Below are 19875 nucleotides of genomic sequence, written 5' to 3' on the forward strand. Positions count from 1 at the left end.
GAAAATGTGTGTATCTCTGATGACCAAATTTTGGCTACTTCTCTGTTTTTGAATGGAGGAGCCTTACAGTTTTTAGACTTACATCTTTTGACCATATAGATGTCCTCACAGTTTTGTGAGTCTAGAGCATGGCTTCAGAATATTTCCTCTTTTGATAATAATATTGCTGGAATATCAAGAAGATGAATACTTGTGCGTAGTCAGGCTGTGCCTGTCCTCTACTCTTCCCTTTAACTTCACTTATTTTCTGGGAAAGGATGGTCCCACCTACCATGGCATAGCTTCTGCACTGGCATTAAGTCAGTTCCATGTTGGTGGTGGTGGTTCCTGCCATTGTGACCCTACATTCTGACCCTACTGGAGTTCATGTTGTCTGGAACATGAAACCCCTTCTGCAGTGTGTTTCTGGGTGTTTCCAGCTTTCTGAAGTCATGTTTTGTCCCAATATAAAATGGATGAGACAAAACGTTAGAGGAAAATATTTCAGAGTCAGTAAAACAGAATAATATAACCTAGAATAGAATAAAGTAACCTAAGACCAGAGATCATCATGCAGTGTATCAGTGGCTGTTGAAGACTGGTAATCCATGATATAATAGCCTGACTGAAGTGTACACAGTGGATTTAGTATTACTTATCTGCCCCCTACGAATTCTGTTATGTTCGTGCTCTAAAAGCTACCAGTTGCAGTAACGAGCACCTTTCTAATGATCTTGACAGATAAAAATTTGAAAGGGTTTTGGAGAAAGCATTTCTTTTCCATAAAGTAGTCCTTCCAGACCAGTGTTAAGGCATATTGGCAGCACAGAGGATACATCCCATTTCCATGGATAGACAGAGACATCTCTGGATATGTCAGCTCCACACATTCCGTACATGTTCAGTGCCTTTTTTTGACAAAGCAAGGAGAAATAACAGTGATGTTTCAAAGTTCATAGAAGCATAGAATCATAGAATGGCTTGGGTTGAAATGAACCACAATGATCATCTAGTTTCAACCCCCCTGCTATGTGCAGAGTCACCAGACCAGGCTGCCCAGAGCCACATCCAGCCTGGCCTTTAATGCCTTCCAGGGATGGAGCATCTACAACCTCCTTGGGCAACCTGTTCCAGTGCTTCACCACCCCCTGTGTGAAATATTTCCTCCTAAAGTTCTTCAGTTAAAAGTTGTCTGAGGTAAAAGAAAAACCTGTATAGTGCTGAGCTCAGAATTAGGAAAGCCCAAGCAAATCTTGTTATTACTTATGCACACATATTAGAAAGTGCTGTTAAATTTATTTTAGACAAAACCAAACTGCACAAAATTAAGAAATAAATTAGTTCTTTTTAATGATTGTAAGGATGAGCAAAAGGCTTACTGTCAATTGATCTCTTTATGGACACTGGAAGGAAATTAACATATCAGCCTAGAAAAGAATCCATCTTAGGAACTCCATTTAATACTGTAGGAATTGTTTCTTCTCTGGGAAGCTTTAACTCACATCCTGGAAAGTGCAGAGATCTAATTGAACTTCAAAGAGGAAAACATAATCCTGTACTTTGGGATATTTATTTTCATTCAGCAAATCTTAGCTCCGAGACTGAAGGCTGTCAGTACCTGGCATTTCATGTCCTGCTATTCAACAGTGAGACACAGTTTCAAATAAAGTTCAGAATAATAAATAAAGGGAAGATTGACAGGACTACAAAAGTAAATCACAGCTATAGAGGAGATGCCACAGACAAAATGTGATGGTCAGTCGCTAACATTTAAGGCAAGGGTGAAAATTGGGTATAAATAGTGTAGAAAATAGAGGTAGATAAAAGACAGCAGACCAGTTTAATGGAATTTCATCTCACAGAGTTATAGCGTTTCAGATGGAAACTGGAAAACCTTTATGCAAATATGGAGCAAGCTGAAATTGCACTTAGAAAGATTTTTTTTCTTAAATTCATGGCAACTGTACCACTGTATATTGTGCATCCATGTAGGTTGACTAAGAGCTTTGAACCATTGCCATGGGGATTGCTAATGACTCCTATTCTCACTGTTGCTGTTCCCCACAAGTCCCCCTATGCTAGGTGCTGTACATTTACAGCACAAAAGACTCAGTCTTGAACAAGCAGATATAAATGGATGGAAATGACCAAACCCAACTCATTCTTTGCTCCTTATAGAGTTCAAAGGCAGTTCCCAGGGCACTTATGAGACAACTCTCCTGGATCTGCCCAGCATCAGGTGAGCAGCTGCTCTGAGGACTTTTCATCGCCAAGTTAGCTCAGAGCCACTGAGATTCCTGAAGCAAATCCCTGGAGAGATGACACCTAGAAAGGGATTTGCAGAAACCTTTCAGTTAAACACAAGGCTGCTTATGCAAGCAAAGATCTGAATAACGAGACAAGAGTGGGGGAAAGAGCTGAAGCAAGGTTAAGCTTTTGTGGCTGGCTGAGGGACACGGATAGGTGCCTTCTTTTATTAGGCATTTCCACCAAACTTGGTCCTGCATAAGTGCTACTGCAGGGCTTCAGGAGCAGCAGGTTAAACCTAGGTGTCCCAAGTCACTCTTTGAAGCCCTGTTGCAGCTTTACCCGGTGAGGAATGATAGCAGAGCTGATGGATTCATTTTCTGTCTCTGGAGGGCATCCTTTAATCTCAATTTCATCATTCATGGAAAGAAAAGACATAACTGTTACCTTAACTATTACCTTACAGGTATACTCTGAGCTGTGTAACTGAGATCCTTGAGCAGGGTGGAAAGGCAGAAAGTCGTCTCAGTAGCAGTGATTCAATTGCATTTGTAAAAGCAAACAGCTTTCCTACTTACTGATATAAATAATAATTACTTAAATATTAGTATTACTTACATAATTAATATATTTTAAATGAGAGAAAGTAAACAGCTTATTTGTATAAAGGCATTAAAAATGCAAATCTTGCGTACAGCTCTTAAATTTATTGTCCGAGGTAATAATTATCACTTACACATTACTACTACCTAAATAATCAATACATATTAAAAACAATAAGTCAACACTTCATTTGTATAATGGCATTAAATTATGCAGACCTTGCTTTGGGTCATAAGCTCTGAAGGAAAAGAGAAATGACCTTCAAGCAGTGCCATTGCCACACATTGCAGGTCTGCTCCCAGTGCTTAGTGGAGAGAGATGCTCTTCAGAGGACTCCATGTTTGGATGGCATGCTGGGATGGCAAGGGCAGAGAATTCAGATCTCCCTTTTTGTGCTTTGTCTTGGTCTGCAATTTAAACTTCTCATTACAATGTTTTTTAAGATGTTTTGAATAGCTAATTAGCATTGTGCTATCTTCAGTTTCAACCCAGGAGTTCATATGTCACTCCAGAGTTATCAAATCACATAAACCAGGGTTTCATCACACTGGAAATTATGTTTCATTACGAAGCATGTATTTAGCACTCATGCTGATTATGGACCTTCTGTTTCTCACCACCTATATCTCTCTATCAGATGCTTTCCCAGAAACTCCCCGTAATTTGCCTCCTAAAGCAAAGGCAGGTTGGGAAAACAAGGCTTAGCTCTTCACCAACCATTGCCTTTTAGCTCTGAGTGGTGCCTCCCTCCTGTGCCTCTTTTCTGGAAAAATCTGAAGCTGGAAATTGCCTCGGATGAGCCAACACAGAACTGGAAAATCCCAGTTCAGACAGATTTTTAATTATTAAATTTTCTATTAATGTGTTGAAGGTCAGTGGAACTGCCCCAGTTTTCAGGAAGCTCTGAGCAATTTCACCTGATCTAATATTTTAGCACTAAATCCATATTTATTAAAGGATTTAGCAGGCAGGTCAGAAGCTGCTAAATCTCTGATTCTGCATCACATGAATGCTAAAGAAAAATTTCATCTGCATTGCTGTTCTCTAAGCTGGAGAGCTTTAAACTGTTGTCAAGCCAATTTTAGGATTTTAGGGTAGAGGTAAACATGTAAAAATGGATTTGCCATAAATTAAGTACAAATTGACATCATTATCCCTCTTTCTCAACCCAATTCTTTAATGTAATGTGAAAATAATATGAAAGTCTGGATTACTCCACATCCTGTGTTGGAAGCTACCGCGTCTGTTGTATCAATTAAAAAGGGCAATGAACAAAGCATTACATTGGTGGCTAGTGTTTGATAGATTTCTTTTCCCATTTTTCTTCTGAAATATCAAAGGCAGCACAGCAGATGTTTTATTCTTAAGGGGACAGATTTGGGTCGGTTTTTAGCAGGATATGCAAAAAAAAAAAAAAGAAAAGAAAAAATCAGGTACAAGGTTTTTATTTGTATGAATAATTGCTTTAGTATTCTTATTTCTGGTCTGTTGTTAATGGACTGTGACCTCATTACACCTGGCACAGTGGAAACGAAGAACAAAAAGCATAATCCTGGCCTCAGATAGCTGAGATCCATAAGCATTAAGCAAACAACAACAGCCAGACGTGCTGATGGAGGCAGAGCAAAACCAGAACACAATTTTGGTCCATGCAATACACAGCAGTTAAGGTGTATCAGCGGCCACTGTCAAGATTTTGATGGGTTTCCAAGGTGGTTTCAGATTTTTAAGAAAGCTCTGAGCAGTACTGAGGCAGCTTTACAGACCAGAGGGAAGATGTCTCTCCTTAAATATTGAGGGGATAAGGCAAAAAAACAAAAACAAAAAACAACCCAACACATTCGTGCAAAAAGTAACCAGCAGGCATTAGTCTGTTGTCCTAGGCAGGTTCCCAGCTGGGACAAGCGGTGATGAAATAGAGTAGGTCTTGAAACAGCAGACAAATAAAATCTTATTTATTATTTGCATGAAAAATAACCAGAATCCTGTTAGAAAAAGGAGAGATCAAAGCTCTTGTTTCATCTGGGGCTGTTAGCTGACAGCCAGCTGAACATGAGCCAGCGATGTGCCCAGGTGGCCACAATGGCCAGCAGCATCCTGCCTTGGATCTGCAATAGTGCAGCCAGCAGGAGCAGGAGGTGATCATCCTTCTGCACTTGGCTCTGCTTGTGTACTGGTACCTTGAATGCTGTGTTCAGCTTTGGGCCTCTCACCACAAAAGAGACATTGAGGCCCTGGAGTGTGACCAGAGCTGTGAGGGGTCTGGAGCACAAATGTAATGGGGAGGATGGTTCGATCTGGAGAAGAGGAGCCTCAGGAGACACCTTATTCTCTCTACAGTTTCCTGAAAGGAGGTTGTGGTAAGGTGGGGGGTCAGCTTCTTCTCCCATTTAACTAGTGATAGGATGAGAGGGAATGTCCCCAAGTTGTGTCAGGGGAGGTTCAGATTGGGTATTAGCAGGAAAGTCTTCTCAGAAGGAGTGGAAATGAAGAGGCACAGTCTGCTCAAGGAAGTGGTGTAGTGACCATCCCTGGAAATGTTCAAGAAAAGAGCAGACATGGCACTGAGGCAAATGGTTACTGGGCATGGTGGGGATGGATTGATGGTTGAACTAGATGATTTTGTGGTCTTTTCCAATCTTAATGGTTCTGTGATTCTATGGTTCACCATCCCTGAACGGCATTATCTTTTTCCAAGAATCTCTGGTGCACCTGAGACCTCTGTGGATGAATCACTCCAAACTCAAAGTCTAGGTAATTCCTTCAGAGGTGCATGGGCTGATTGTGCCTTGTAAAAACAGTGAGGTTCACATCCATGTTTAGAGTTGGGCAGAGTTTGCTAAACTCCCAATTTGCTCAGAAGATCCCCTTCCTCCAAGAGACTCCAAGGCTCCATGGGCTGGATGGCAATATGAAGTAAAACACAATGCCCCGCTAGGAAGGGATAAAGCATGGCTAATCTATTCATACAAACTGTAAAAGAGATTAGAGATGAAAAGAAATACTTAGTCACCTTTTGGGAACAGCTGGTGTGAAAATATTTAACAGTCAGTGCTTTTATGCACAAGCACTGCATCCTCACTAAGCTTAAATAGGCAGAGCAATGTAATGCAGCCAGCCAGTCTGTGAACACTAGTGTGGGAGAATTAACAGCTTTTCTTCTCATTTACTCACATAGATCAGATGTTAGCTAATCATGTCCTCTAATTTTAACAATGGAATTGGGAAATGTACCAAAAAAATACATCTTGTGTTAAGAACGGAGGTGGCAAATTCTATCTCTGGGACTAATAGACAGAGGAACAATTCACCTGTCCTCTTTTGCAAATCAGCCTTCGTAGGCTGCAAATCAGCCTTCAGCTACCCAAAAAGACCTGGATTTGAGTGCAAACTTAATCTGAAATCCATTTTGTTCATTTCTTTGAGTGCCACCAAATAAAGTAAAAGCTTCTCAGGCAGTTTAATCACCTATGAGATATCTGTGAGTGTTTAGGAGCTCCATGTTACAAAGGCTGATGCATACAGCTCGATGTGTATAGTAGGGCTATTCATATTGAACAGTTCCCATCTATCTTAAAACTGGCATCTAAATGGAAGATTTTGTTTTGAGAGTTCCTGGCTCCTGGTTCCCTGTCAGAAATAATTAAACTGCATTTTAGGGAGACTGTCATAAGTAGTTTGCTTCACAAGTGTTTTTCACAGCTGAGGTTCTCTATTACAGTTTTTGGGGTCGGGGGATGCACACTACCTTATGTATCCCGTGCTGTGTGTTCACAGCCTGGAGCTCGCACTCTCTAGTGGGATGATTGGGGTCCCTGCAAGTGGGAGATGAACCCCCAAACATCCCTAGCATTGCAGTTCTGGGTTGGGCACAGATCTTGTTGCAGGCCATAAACACATGGCCTCGGCCTGTACCCTGACAGCACATTGTCTGAGAAATGGTTCAGTCGAGATGTAAACATCCCCATGGGTTTTCCATCCCTTTTCATAGGATTGTCTCCACAGAGATTCTGCCTTTCAGAAAGTGCTTTTTTTTATTTAATCTCTTCACCATTTTTGAATGTCACTCCATTATCCTAGTTTCACACCTTTAAATAACGCCAAGAAGGCTTCTGAATATCACTCAAAATAGCTTCCTTTTGTCCCCGCTTTTTCTTTTTTTTTTTTTTTTTTTTCCCTAGCCTGTAGATATCTTATCTTCCATGAGCTGTCATTTCCCTGACAGACAGGACACAAGACATTAGGATATCCTGGAGGTCCTGTGCTGGTCACAGAGTTCACATGTACGTGCAGACCCATCGCTTTGCTTCTTTATGTCTTGTTTGTCTGTGAAATTGGAAATAACAAAACATTAAAAAATATCCACTACTATTCAAACTGATTAATATCCAGAAGAGAAAATGTTGAATAGATGGCAGTAAAATCTTTAAAATGTTATTATGGACTTCTGGAGTCAAAAGGGGGAGAAGCCCTCCGAGTTGCCAATGTTCCTGCCCACTGCTGGAGCCCTGCAGGTCCCTCAGGACAGCAGGCCACACTGCTGTGTGCAGAGAGCAGAGAGGGGCTGGGGGCTGCTCCTGGGGGAGCTCCTGAAGCCCTGGACGTGGTGCTGGGCACCCTGCTCTGAGTGTCTGAGCTGGGACCCTGAGGTGCCTCCAGCCTTAAACGTTCTGTGAGTCTATGAATTTGAGGTATAAATTTCAGCACACATGATTAAAGAATGCAAAGCAGTAAACTGAGGAGCTGCTCCAATCCAACACTAGAGAAGACCCATAGTGAGATTGATGAGAAGCAGTAGAGACCACAGCAATACTTTTCTGATTTGGGTTGAAGTACCAGCAGTCTCAAACAGTATTTTCTTGAGGCGTTTCTTGTTGGAATTTTAGCATCATAAATCTAGCTTTCAATTTTATATCTGCTGTTTCCTTTATCCTCCCCCTGACTTTGTTCATCAGGTCAGCCAAGGAAAACCAACCTTTTTTTTTCCAGTGCAGCTTTAGTACTGCAGTAACTGACACATCCTATATGTTCACATACCACCCCGATCAGCCCACTCTCCATTGCAATGCTGTCTGGCAATCAGGGAGAAGGGCAGAAAGCACACATCTGGGCTGCAGCCCTTGAACGAGCCAATAATTGCACCATCCCTTATGTTTGTAATGGGCATGGTAGTAGGATATTACCTCCCTCGCATCTAGGAGCTGTGAAAATCAGTGTCTCAATGCCAAATGCAAAGTAAAAACTTCTGAAAGCAACGCTGGAGTTCTTCTGCGCACATGACTTAAGCATTTCACAGTGTAACTTTGACTGACTTCCAATGAGGTTTATGTTAGATTCTCTTACATTTAGTCAGCAAGTAGTATTTTCAAAATTCTGCCTCACATCCATGATTTCAGCACCCAAGGAGCCCAGATACTTTGCAAGTTTAACCCTAATGGGAAAGAAAGGTTCTGTGTCCTAAGCATGTTTGAACTCCACAGTTCTTTCATTGCAGACTTATGTACTTAGTAACAAGTGTCTAAGAGCATTTGGAGGCATCTGAGCTACTGCAGTTAAAAGGAGTTGGAGTAAATGACCTTTAAGGGTTCCTTCCAACTCGAAAGACTCTGTGATACAGTGTTTGGCTGGAAAAGGTTCCACTACCCTGAGCTGAAGTAAGCAGGAAATATATATTGTGTTTGTGTTGCATTTGGAAAATCAGACTTTTTCTAGACATGCAAAACACTGTTGTCATTGCTTTCACAGTCTGTCTCAGCATGAGGGGCTGAAGATTTTGCAGCCCTCTCCTATGAGCTGGTGCAAAACTTTCAGGGAAGGCTATGTTCCAACCCCACGTCACGAGTGTGTCGAACTCCCTGAACAGCCCAAGCTTCCTCCTACTGGTGGAATTAATTAGCAAAACACTAATGCAAACCTATGGAAGGCTGAATTTCAGTCAGGTGTGATGTTAATGCAGGCTGAGTAGTTTTGAATATTTTATGTGCAGCCAGTGACCTGAAATAAATGTCTTGTATAATACCAGTCTCCCCACCACCACAAGCCTCAAGGCCTGAGTTCTTTGCTTAGTATGCTCTGAGGCACAAAGAGAGGCACTGGAGATGGGCTGGCACAGACAGTGTCTGAGATATTCACTCTGGGGAAACAGGAATGGGAGAAAAAGAGAGAAAATGTGCTCTGCAGGGTACCCTAGCACCCCTTCATAGCCCCCCGCTCCACTCAAAATTTTGTCTGTTCACATCTTCTCTCCATTCTCCCCAAAGGGAACTGTATCCCTGCACTATACAATCTATAAGTGGCTCAGACAAGCGATGGGTTTGAATACAAAACGTTTGGGAGAGTTTACCCCAGTTTAGGTGCAGAAGCCAGAGAGGAGGCGGATCACCGAAATGCACTCTGAATTGCCACTGGGATTGAAAACAGGAGAGTGCGGTCTGCATATGAGATTGAAAGTGAGCAGCCAGGTGATGAGAAGAAGAAATAAAATCGTTTCATTTCATCAGTGATATAACACCATGTTGGTATTTGGCTGTAATTTTTTTCAGTGAAATCAGTGCTATGTAGTGGCAGTAACAGATACTTTAACGCCTAAGCCATGGTTATCTGTTCTCCACCAGACCTCAGTTTTTCCAGACACGTACAGTGCACTCCCCCAAACCTTGTGAGGTTTTAGCCAAATGCTTGGCTCTGGGTCTAAATATTATGCATATCTGTGTTGTAGTGCTCACTGGGGCTCACTGGGTGGGAAAGGCCAGCACCTCTGAAAAGTCAACGTCCTTTAGCTCTTCTCTTTTTGAGAGGTGATTACTGAAATACACAGACCTGACTCCCTTCTTCCATTAACTCCAGTAAGACTTGGGAACAAGCACCATCCTACAAACCCCAGTTCATGTAGATAATAAAAAGAGCATGGAGGTACCTGAGAATCCCTGAGAAGAGATTTTTAATGGGGTGGCAGGAGAACAGAGACAGAGGAGATGAGCATACTCAGCATAAATAGAAATATTCTGTATTAATATTAAACAGAGGAAGGATTTAATGAATCCCATCCCAGAACCGTGGGTTAACAAGCCATAAACAGGCTCTGCCAGCACTTAACTTCAGCATCGGTGGTTTATCAGCACATTGTTTCCACACTTAACCAAATTTTAATTAAATGTGACTTTTGTTCTGCTTATTGGAAGAGCCTTCCCCTTCGGATTTGGCGATCACAAAAGCTCGAGGAGTGCAAGAGGATAAGAAAGCAAATAGGGGGATCAATCACAGCGGACCTCTGCAATCCACGTTTTGTAATATACTTATTAGATTCTTATTGTCTGGAAGGATTAGTGTTACGGGCTCCAGGAATTCCTTTCATTGCCCCGTAAGGCGAGGTAGTGAAGTGTGGCTGCTTTTCTTCACAATAACATTCTGGATTTCCCCCCCCCCCCCCTCCCTTCTCTCCACCCTTATCCCCTCCTCTCTCTTCTCTCCTCTCCCACAGAGATTTGTGCAGCAGACTGCGGAGGACACGGAGTTTGCGTTGGAGGCACCTGTCGCTGCGAGGAGGGCTGGATGGGCACAGCCTGTGATCAGAGAGCGTGTCACCCACGCTGCAATGAGCACGGGACATGCCGGGATGGCAAGTGTGAATGCAGCCCGGGCTGGAACGGAGAGCACTGCACTATTGGTAGGGAGAAAGAAAAACCGACTGCTTTTCAAAGAGTAATCGATGATCAGGGAGGAGGAAAGACGCATGCTTAATTGAATATGTGTGACTTAATGTAGCATGAGCACCTTTGTTCTTGGATTTCAAGTTCTGACATCACACATTTTCACGTGGGAGCAAAATGTCCTTTCATTTGTTGATGACGTGGTGAAATGTGTTTTTTATTATCAGACTCAAAGTACACCTACGTGGTGTTTGATCTGGAGACGAGCTGTCAAATGGCAGCTAGGTGCTTTCCGAACATCCTGCTTTGCCTCTCTCAAAAGGTCTTTCTGTGGCCTTCAAAACTTCTCCCTAGTATGTCGACAACTTAGAAACATGCTTCTGGTTCGAAGCTTTCTTTCCCTTAATTTGCTCCATTATTTGCACTGCCACTTTGCTTGGAAGCCGCAATCAGGCAGGTTTTGCCTGGTATTGAACGCTGCCTTGCATGCCCCCTGTCTGCTCTGCTACCTTTCTAACCATTTCATTGTCCTCTCTGTTTGGTTCTGTATTCCTCACGCACCTGGCACTTACCTTGAGCTCCCAGTGGCATGTCTATTTTTATTAGTAGCAAGGTACCATCAATATACTGAAATCATGCAAGAAATGCAGTTCCTACGTTAAGCAGTTTGCAGCATCATTAATGAATGGGCTTCTGTTTGCCTTCCTCCTTCATCTCACTTAACTCCTCGATGCACTTTTCCATTTTCTTCTGACTGTCACATGCTCAAACACTTTAGTCTCCATTCCATAGTCACGCTATAAAATCAGGAGCATTATAACTCCCAAGACACTGTTTGTTTTACATTAATGGAAAACTAATTGAGTTGATCCAGTTCCACTGTCAATAATTCCAGTGTGAACCTGAAGAAACTCAGTCAACTTTAGAAGAGTTATTTCAGAGTGAGAATTCTTCTCCAGGCACTTTGTTTTAATCAGCATGGCTTTCCTCATGCACCAATACCTATAAATCACACTGCAACAGAATCACTAGCCATACATGGGTAAAAGTTTACATAGTTATCCCTGTAGATGATCAACTCACTTGCATGTAGTCATCCACTCGTGTTGCTTGAACATCAGGTAAGCTTGCACACACATAAAGGCAGGGGGGAAATGGAGCCTGATCACAATATTTTAATTCCAGCATTAGGATAATGGTTCAAACCATATCTGTGGCTCGATTCCACTTATCATTTATTTATGCTAATGTCACCCTACCACATTATGGTCTCCACATGTATCCCTTAATGAAAAATATCTAGCTCTAAAAACTTCCTCTGTCTCATTAGACGTTACATTCTTCCTGCTTTCTTGTCTATGTCCTTAACAGCTTTCATTTCTTTTCATGAGGAAGGCATTAAAAAAAAGAAAGAAAAAAAAAACTCTCTTAAATGACTTTAGAATGAAAAGGGAGCAGGCCTGTGTTAATTGGAATCCTGTGTTTTTGTAATATTATTTTATAGCCTTGTGTTCAAGCACTTTGATTTGGAAAGCTACACATATTCATGAAAGGGTTTTAAAAGAGAAAAAAAAATGTTCAGCAAAAAGGCACCGAATCCAGGGGACAATTTTATGTGAAAGGCATTTATGCACACAAAGCCTGATTCATTCCCTCAGTGCCATTTTATTAGTTCTCTTGCAAAACCAAAATGCCACTAGTTCAGTGTATGATATTTCTCCACACCACTGATATGGCCAGGCTGATTTCAAACAACAAGCTTTTATCTTTCCTGGTAATTAAATTTACCTCATTATTTGTGCTATTCCTCACTCTAAACATGAAGAGTCCTTGTTATCCTGGGAAAGGCCAGCACCGCAATGCAGTCAGCACTGAGATTTTAATGGTGCACGCTGTCATTGTGTATGGTGCTACCTTTCTATTGCAGTGCTGTATTGGGTTCCCAGTCACCCTTTAGTACTGAGAGTGCTGGAGCATTTCCATTTCTTTTCACTTCTCCTCCCTCCTCATCTTCTTGCATGGTAATTTAGCAACAAATCTGTACAGTTTCATACCTCTAACAGTGCAAACTGTATTTCCTACAGAATATTTCATTGATAAATGTGTGGAATATAAGGGAGATTTGGCAAAGCCATAAATACCCAAGAAAATTGAATAGCTTTAGAAGGAGTAATAAGCGATATTGGCACAGATGAAAGGACATTGACTTGGAATTACGTACATGAAGTATGTGGAAAGCATTCCCTCGTCCTTGTGTAATTTCCCTGCATGACAACTTGTTCTGTTGACAGTAATTCCTTCTATGTCTGTGTCATGGCCCAGTTTGCTCTAGCACTGACAAGCATAAAACCCCATTGCTGAAGTGACGCTTTTACAGTATTGCCATGTGTGCAGGTAACATGGTAGAAATGGATGATACCAGTAAAGTAGACTTCTTCCATTTCCTGTTAAGCATGTTTAAGAGTAAGAAATCCTTTTGTTTTGTAGGTCATAGGAAGCTCTTATGATGTACAAGGGAGCTGTGATCCCGGTGGATTAATTCTGTTTGCTCATACAAAGAGTCATGTTACCAAATATACTAGCTTGATTGCTCACATTCAGAGATTTCATTAGACAAACCCCAGTTAATTCCCAACCAGGAAATTGATGCAGAAGTGTGCATTCATCATTTTAACACAGCAAACTTAGCACATCCAGGCATAAGAGTAGAACAGAAAGTTGATTATAGAACTGCAGGAAGCCTGAAGCCCAGCAGAATATTTCAATTGGTTTACTCTAATATTTTAAAGGAGAAAACATCATTACAGTACCCGTTATACAAGACACTTGTGTTGGGCTCTCCAGCATATTTCCTTCCAGTTAGAAACATTGAAAGAATTTGACTTTCTTCTATTCCAGCCCAAAACATGCCAGCAGTATCCAGGGAGCATGGTGGGTTCTAGGAACATTCAGTTTAAAGATGAAATCAACCCTCTCATTGGGGGCCCTGAAAGAGCAAATCAAAAGCCAGCTCTGTGGCAGGCTATTGTTTCACAAGAGGCAGCACAAAAAATTCCCCAAGTAGAATAAACAACTCCAGAGGTTGTCCAGAGCCTCAGATTTCATACAGCTGATGATACAGCCTGGAGAGTGCTCCAGTGCTGCTGCAGAGGCACAATGTCAGGTTTAGTGAGCCTACACTCGGTGGAGGTCTTGTACTGAATCTGATGTGAATCTCTCTGCATGATATTTTACCAGTAAACAAGCCTTGATTCTTTGATTCCTATTAGGATTACTTGGAAATAAGGGCAGAAAAGGGTTTCCTGTCTACATACTTAAAGCAGAGCTGAGACATTCGGGGCAAGGATACAAGGCCTAAGGCATTGCTTGGAGTTCCGTTGCTGCATCTGAACACTGTGGGGTCTCACCAGAGCCTTAAGGGGCCAGCAGTGAGCTCTCCAAATACACACAGGTCCACCCAGCAGTTTTCAAAGCACCTCAGTGCCTAATTCCCATTGATCTTTGCAAAAAAATGCTTGCTCAACTCCTTTTGGAGATCTGGTCCTGGCATATACACCCGATGTATGCAGTAACAATGCCTAGACGGACAGACAGTCTGTCCCACACGGGCTTCTGCTTATGGTGCCATTAAGCTGCTTTTTGGTTGACTTAGCAAAACTCTGATTTTTGAGAAATCTGCCTTTTCCAATTTGCCTTTCATCAGTCTTCTTGCATAAACCATCACACATGTTCTGAATGGCTGGGCTTGTAATCATTGCCCTCTGGTTCTGCTCAAGCAGCTGGAATCCAGACAAAACACATTGCAGGTGGATTCTGCTCTCTTTTCCCAGTTTTCTAACAAGTCAGTCATGCCTTTTAAAGTAGTTTGGTCTATGTGCAGCCCAGCATAAAATAAGCCCACCTGTGTGGGGTGGCCTCAGCCCAATAGTAGATGCTCAGCTCTCTGCAGTACACTCCATATCCAGAGAAGAATCTGAGCTGGGCTGAATCTCTGGCACCCACCTTTTCTTTATGGGATGGGCACCTCTGAGCAATAGAAAGCCATGGTTGTAACTTTCAGTGGAAAACAAGACCTTGCAGCTTTGTTCCAACATGATTTTGCATAAACTAGAGGTAGAACCAAACAATCGTAGAATCACAGAATTGTTTGAGTATGATGGGACCTATAAAGGTCACGTAGTCCAACTCCCCTGCAGTGAACAGGGAGAACAGGTAATCTGGCTTTGAGCAGTTTGACACCGTGTTTGGCAGTGAGTATGAAGCACAGAACTTCAATGATCTTTTCCCTGCCCCTCTGGCATAAACTTCTTCTGCCTTCACTACTTCATCAGTGAAGGGCTTCTGCCTCCACTCCTTCAAATTTTCCCAATCTTGGTTTAACTCCTTCCTAATATATTTCAGACAAAACTAACCCAGACAGCTCAAACTGGAGAAATGAGAGGACTCATAGGAAAAAATAACAGCATGAGCTTCCCCAGTAATGAATCTGAAGGGACAGTGGCTTCCAGTGATGATGTGGAGCTGTGTGGAGCTACTTTGGAAAAGTAGCACAGCTCTTCATCCTGTCGCACATGGCCATGGGTTTTCCAAAGGAGTTTCTGTAGATACAAGATGTTTTAGTGCAAGAATAGCACATGAATGAGAATTATACAGGTTTAGAGAGGAGTCATGCTACAGCTGCATGGCCACATGTGGAAGATTTGCTTAAAAAGACTCTATTATTGTCCTATTGCAGGATAGCACTGACACATTAATGACATGGCTGGCATTGGCAGCTGCCTCCCTTTTCTTTGTCTGCACACTATTAGCTGTTTGATTTTAGCATCCCGAAGAGAAGTTCCCAAGTGGATGGTGATTCTGCACTTCCCACAACTGCTGTACTAGTATGATTTGGGAATGTCATTTCCAATCCTCATAACTGCCCCACAATAGGATCATAGAATCACAGAACGCCTTAGGTTGGAAGAGACCTTAAAGAACCATCTAGCTCTAACATCTCTGCCTTGAGCAGGGTTGCCACCCAGTAGATCAGGCTGCCCAGGATCCCATCCAACCTGGCCTTGAATAGTTCTGTGGCCTCTTCACTTACTTACCGTAGTGCTTTGACCATTAAGGTTCCCACATGGGAAAAAATTCTTCCAAGACTTCCCAGTTGAGCAATCTACATGAGTGAACAGAAAACAAAACTTTTCCTAAAGGTACCAGGACACAACTGAGAAAGAACGAGCAGAGAGCAGGCAAGCTTTACTTGAACAAGGGAAATAACATTTCAACTGAGAATGAAAGAGAGAAGAGCAAGGCTTAGAGCCTCTCATTTATTATCAAGGACCAGCTGGTGTTAGGAGAGTGAGTGCCGCCTGCTGGTATGCATAGGGCTCACCCAGCCAGGACTCCTGTTTCCTACTTTTGGCCTTGCCACCAGCTTTCTATTTGACCCCAGAAGAGCAATCAGAAATTCGTTTTCTAAATTAATGTTCCATGGGAACTGGGCACATGACTGCTCCCACTGCATTTCAAACTTTCTTTTCTTTGCTGCATCCCTCCTTGGAATGAGTATATTAAGACCTACCTACCTGGTAAAGCTGCCACAAGGTTAATTTAATGTTTGTAAAATAATTTGATCTTGGAGTAGAGGATGCTGTGTAAACGCAGTATATTCCTATTAAGAAGATCCAGGGAAAAGCCTCTGGTAAGGCCACAGGAGAACTGTGTGTCTTTGTGCAGAAAAGTGTAAGGCAGTCAGGTGAGGTAGAGTGCTCTCAAATGATTAAAAGCAGTAAAACAGGGGTAGACTGTTGCAAATGAGCAGAACATTAAAATATTCTGCCACACACACATATATATATTTATACATATATATATACATATATATATATATATATATAAACACATAAATATATATATATATATTTAACTTTCCTGTTTCTCATCCTGGTCTTAATGAGCAAAGATGACTGGATGCCTAAACATAGCCTTCTTGAGCTCCTTGACTGAGGAGGGCTGTGCTCCACCCTTCTCCCTCTTTTCTCTCCTCATTATCAAGGTTTTTCTTTCCATATCACAGCGAACTCTCCTTTGCCTTTCTAGCACCTGCACAGTCTCGTAGTAAGCCGCAATGCACTTATTCAATCCTACCTTAAATGTCCTGTCTTTTATCTCCCAAGCTCACTATCTGGATAAGGTAGTGAAAGGTATGCTCTTCCTTCCTATTTTTCCTATTGTCTTTGTGGTTTTCTTTTTTTTAAATGCACCGTGAACATGCTGTGTTGAGGTTGCATCTCTTCCTCATCGTCACCAGAATGCTCCCTAATGTCTGGAAGGGTGAACTTTCCAGTCATTTAGGTAGGAAGTACCTTCGTAAGTGCTGTGATCCTGTGTTAACATCGTATCAGTGTTCCTGCCCTTCCCCTTGTCCCTGCCCTCCCCTCGGAATCATCTCTCATCCTCACCCCTACTACCCAGGTAAGGCAAGTTCAGGAGGAAACAAATACATCAGGAGCCCTGTGCAGTGATACAGTGATGTGTTGTAATCAATTGTCTATGATCCATTTTGTAACAAGCAGGTGAGTGTGCTTTCTGTGTGGAGTCTTCATATTTTTGAGCCATGACTGCCAAGTCTCACACGGGAACTTAGAACAATTATATATATATATATATATATAAAAATACAAAATGTTGTGGCCTCAAGACCTCTAGATACACGAATTAACAAATTCTATTCAAATAAGTGATGTTCCATCAATATACCCATTTTTGAAAAGTAAAGCAAGTTTAGGCCCCAGGTGTTTTCTCAGCAGCAAAGATATAGCACTGAACTGCTATGGAGCAGAGGTAGTGAGGTCTTCGAAAAACCTCACTTGTCTATTAGTCAGAGCAACAAGGTATATTAGTGCAGGATTTTTAAATAAAAGTAGTTCCTCTTAGCTTTCGAAAAATGTTGAAGTAGTACACATCTAGTGAATGCAACAATCTGACAGTAAATATGATTGGGTTGGACACCGATACCTTCTACATGGCTGATTTGACACTAACAACAACACAGTGCTGACACCACGCAGCATCATATGTTTGCTGGTTAAACAAACCAAAAAATCAGGTTGAACAAATCAGTTTCTCCCATAGCATTACTCTCCTTTTCAGGTTGTGAGCAATCAGGAATAGCAGCTGTGAGAAGCTGATGAAGAAGGACAGATATGCCAAAATATTTGTCCGGTGAACAGTTAAAATAAAATCTGCCATGTAAAGCTCTTGTTGTGAGACAAGCAGCATGGTTGTCCTACTGAGTTCACTTCTCTGGATTAATTTACAATCTAATGTTTTATGTTCTCATTGTGGCTTAAAAGAAGTTTCACGTACAATTGTTACCAGGGAAAAACTTTGAGCAAACAAATATTAATGATAGGGGATTGTCCAAGGTTTAATTAATGAGACCTTGTCTTCAGTCTAATGCACAGCAAACAGCAATTTTCCTTGAACCACTGTTTACAGATCAGTAGATCATTCAGTCATCGTTTTTTCTTTATTGTTTTGCATCAGTAAAACATGTTTGATTTGACTTAAACCAGGAGAAAAATGATTTTCTCCTCCTTAGATCAAGGAAAGAGGGCCACTGTCTGTACTCCTACAGAGGAATGGTGACATTCATAGAGGAAGGTACAGGTCGACACTAGGCAGTGTGAGCAGAACCTCCTGTTGATGTTCCACATCTCAGTGTTTTGCACTTCAAAACCCCAGGAGTTCTCCTTTTCATCTCAACTTGTATTGGAGAGAGCTGGGTCAAAAGGTAAGCACAAGGAGGATAGAGCAGATGAGTAACCGGTCTGTAGAGCTTGTGCCCAGGGATCTCCAGTACTCATTTGGTTCAGTAAGTCTTGTGTAGCTGTCACTTCTCCTCTGGATAACCTTTTAACTCACCTTTAGACCCAAGAATAAAGACACGTTGTATTTAGTGAGTACTGTAAGTGGGTAACAGCTTAGGCAACATGCTAAGAACAACGATCGTATCTTACAGTACATGGCCTCTTTTGGAAAGATTAGCAACAGCTGAAACATTAAAAGTACATGCTTTTTACTTGGCTGACTTCACAGCGTGCATTTTTCAAAACTAAATTACTCATGCTCTTTTGGCTTTCTTAATTATTAACATCTTTTGGGTTGAAATCCCTTCCCAGTAATCCCGTGTTGTCAAGAGTGAGCCTGATTTACTGCTGGGTCTTTCCTACAGCTCTACAATAAACCAGTAAATCAAACAAGATACAGAATTGTTTCTAAGTTGGAGGGAGAGTTTCAAGAGCAGACATCAGTGGGATTAAGCCAAGAAGCTACAACCAGGACTGGAATTGAGCATTCCAGTCTAAGGCTCAATTAACACCAGTAATGCTTAAAATGAAAATAGGTACCTAATATTAAAGATGTATGGTTTTAGAGAGAGCTCCTCCATCCAGAATGCTATTGGTGCTGCCAAAACATCCGTATATTTAATTTCTATTGCTGTTGAGCCACTGTCACACTTAAGAAATAACCGCATTAATGCTGTAGTGAGGTGAATAACAGCTAGTCTGAAAGATAAAGATTTTGAACAGCTGCCTTCATCTGAATTCAGGGATGACAGCAAGGTCACTTCTTCGTTCTGAGAAGCAGTGAGAACTCAAGGTCAGTTCCTCCAGTTCTGCAGTTGGAAACAATGGGAACTCTGGCAAGTCACTTCTTATTCTTCATCTTTCAGGAGCCATCTGATGAAAGGTTTCTTGATACCCACCAGCTTAGGAGTTGCATGTTTTTTAGGACATGTAATAGGTTTTCATAATCTGTAGAGATCCCTTGATGTTTCACTCATCCCCTTCAGTTCCACAGAACTTGGAATCATAAAATCATTAAGGTTGGAGGAGACCTCTAAGATCAACTATTCCAACCATAAACTCCTAGTCCAAATTCTGCAGACACCTTACTGAGGTTTGTTCTCTCAAAGTGTTTGCATCTTCATGTGTTCCATTCAGCCAGGTCCCACTCATTTCAGAGCCACTACTCTATTGAGACTCACTAGAACATCTGTTAAGAACCCTTTCTTACTGGTGAGAGAGGACTGACAAAAGAAATAAAATTGTTGTCTATCAACACTTTAAGATCAGAAGTAGGAAAGTCTTATATCTTTTAAGTCCAATTTCAAGTGGCAATGAGCCTTAACATGAACAAAAAAAACTGCCATTAGACATTGTTTTTAATTGTATTAATTAGAGAAAGGCTTAACTGTACAGTTCATTAAGAGCAGACTGTTTTATCACCAATCTTAATCTTAGAATTGGCACCATCATTTCTTATTGTGGTGACTGTCTCCTTTGACACGTTTTTCTTGGCTAGTTCAAAATTTGTCCACTTTTTGTAATGCTTCCCTGCTCTG

General features: G+C 41.6%; 1 protein-coding gene across 8 annotated transcripts in view; it reads left to right on the forward strand.

Moving 5' to 3' along the window:
• Positions 1–19875, forward strand: part of TENM4 (teneurin transmembrane protein 4) — a 594920-nt gene that overhangs the window by 457332 nt on the left and 117713 nt on the right. For all 8 annotated transcript variants that reach the window (XM_085216460.1, XM_085216463.1, XM_085216464.1 and 5 more), the window contains one exon: positions 10310–10495. In XM_085216460.1, coding sequence (XP_085072586.1) covers positions 10310–10495 — 186 coding nt within the window. The remainder of the gene's footprint in view (positions 1–10309; positions 10496–19875) is intronic.

Source organism: Meleagris gallopavo, chromosome 1 (assembly GCF_905368555.1).
Source record: "Meleagris gallopavo chromosome 1, MGAL_WU_HG_1.1, whole genome shotgun sequence".
Taxonomy (NCBI): Eukaryota; Metazoa; Chordata; class Aves; order Galliformes; family Phasianidae; genus Meleagris; species Meleagris gallopavo.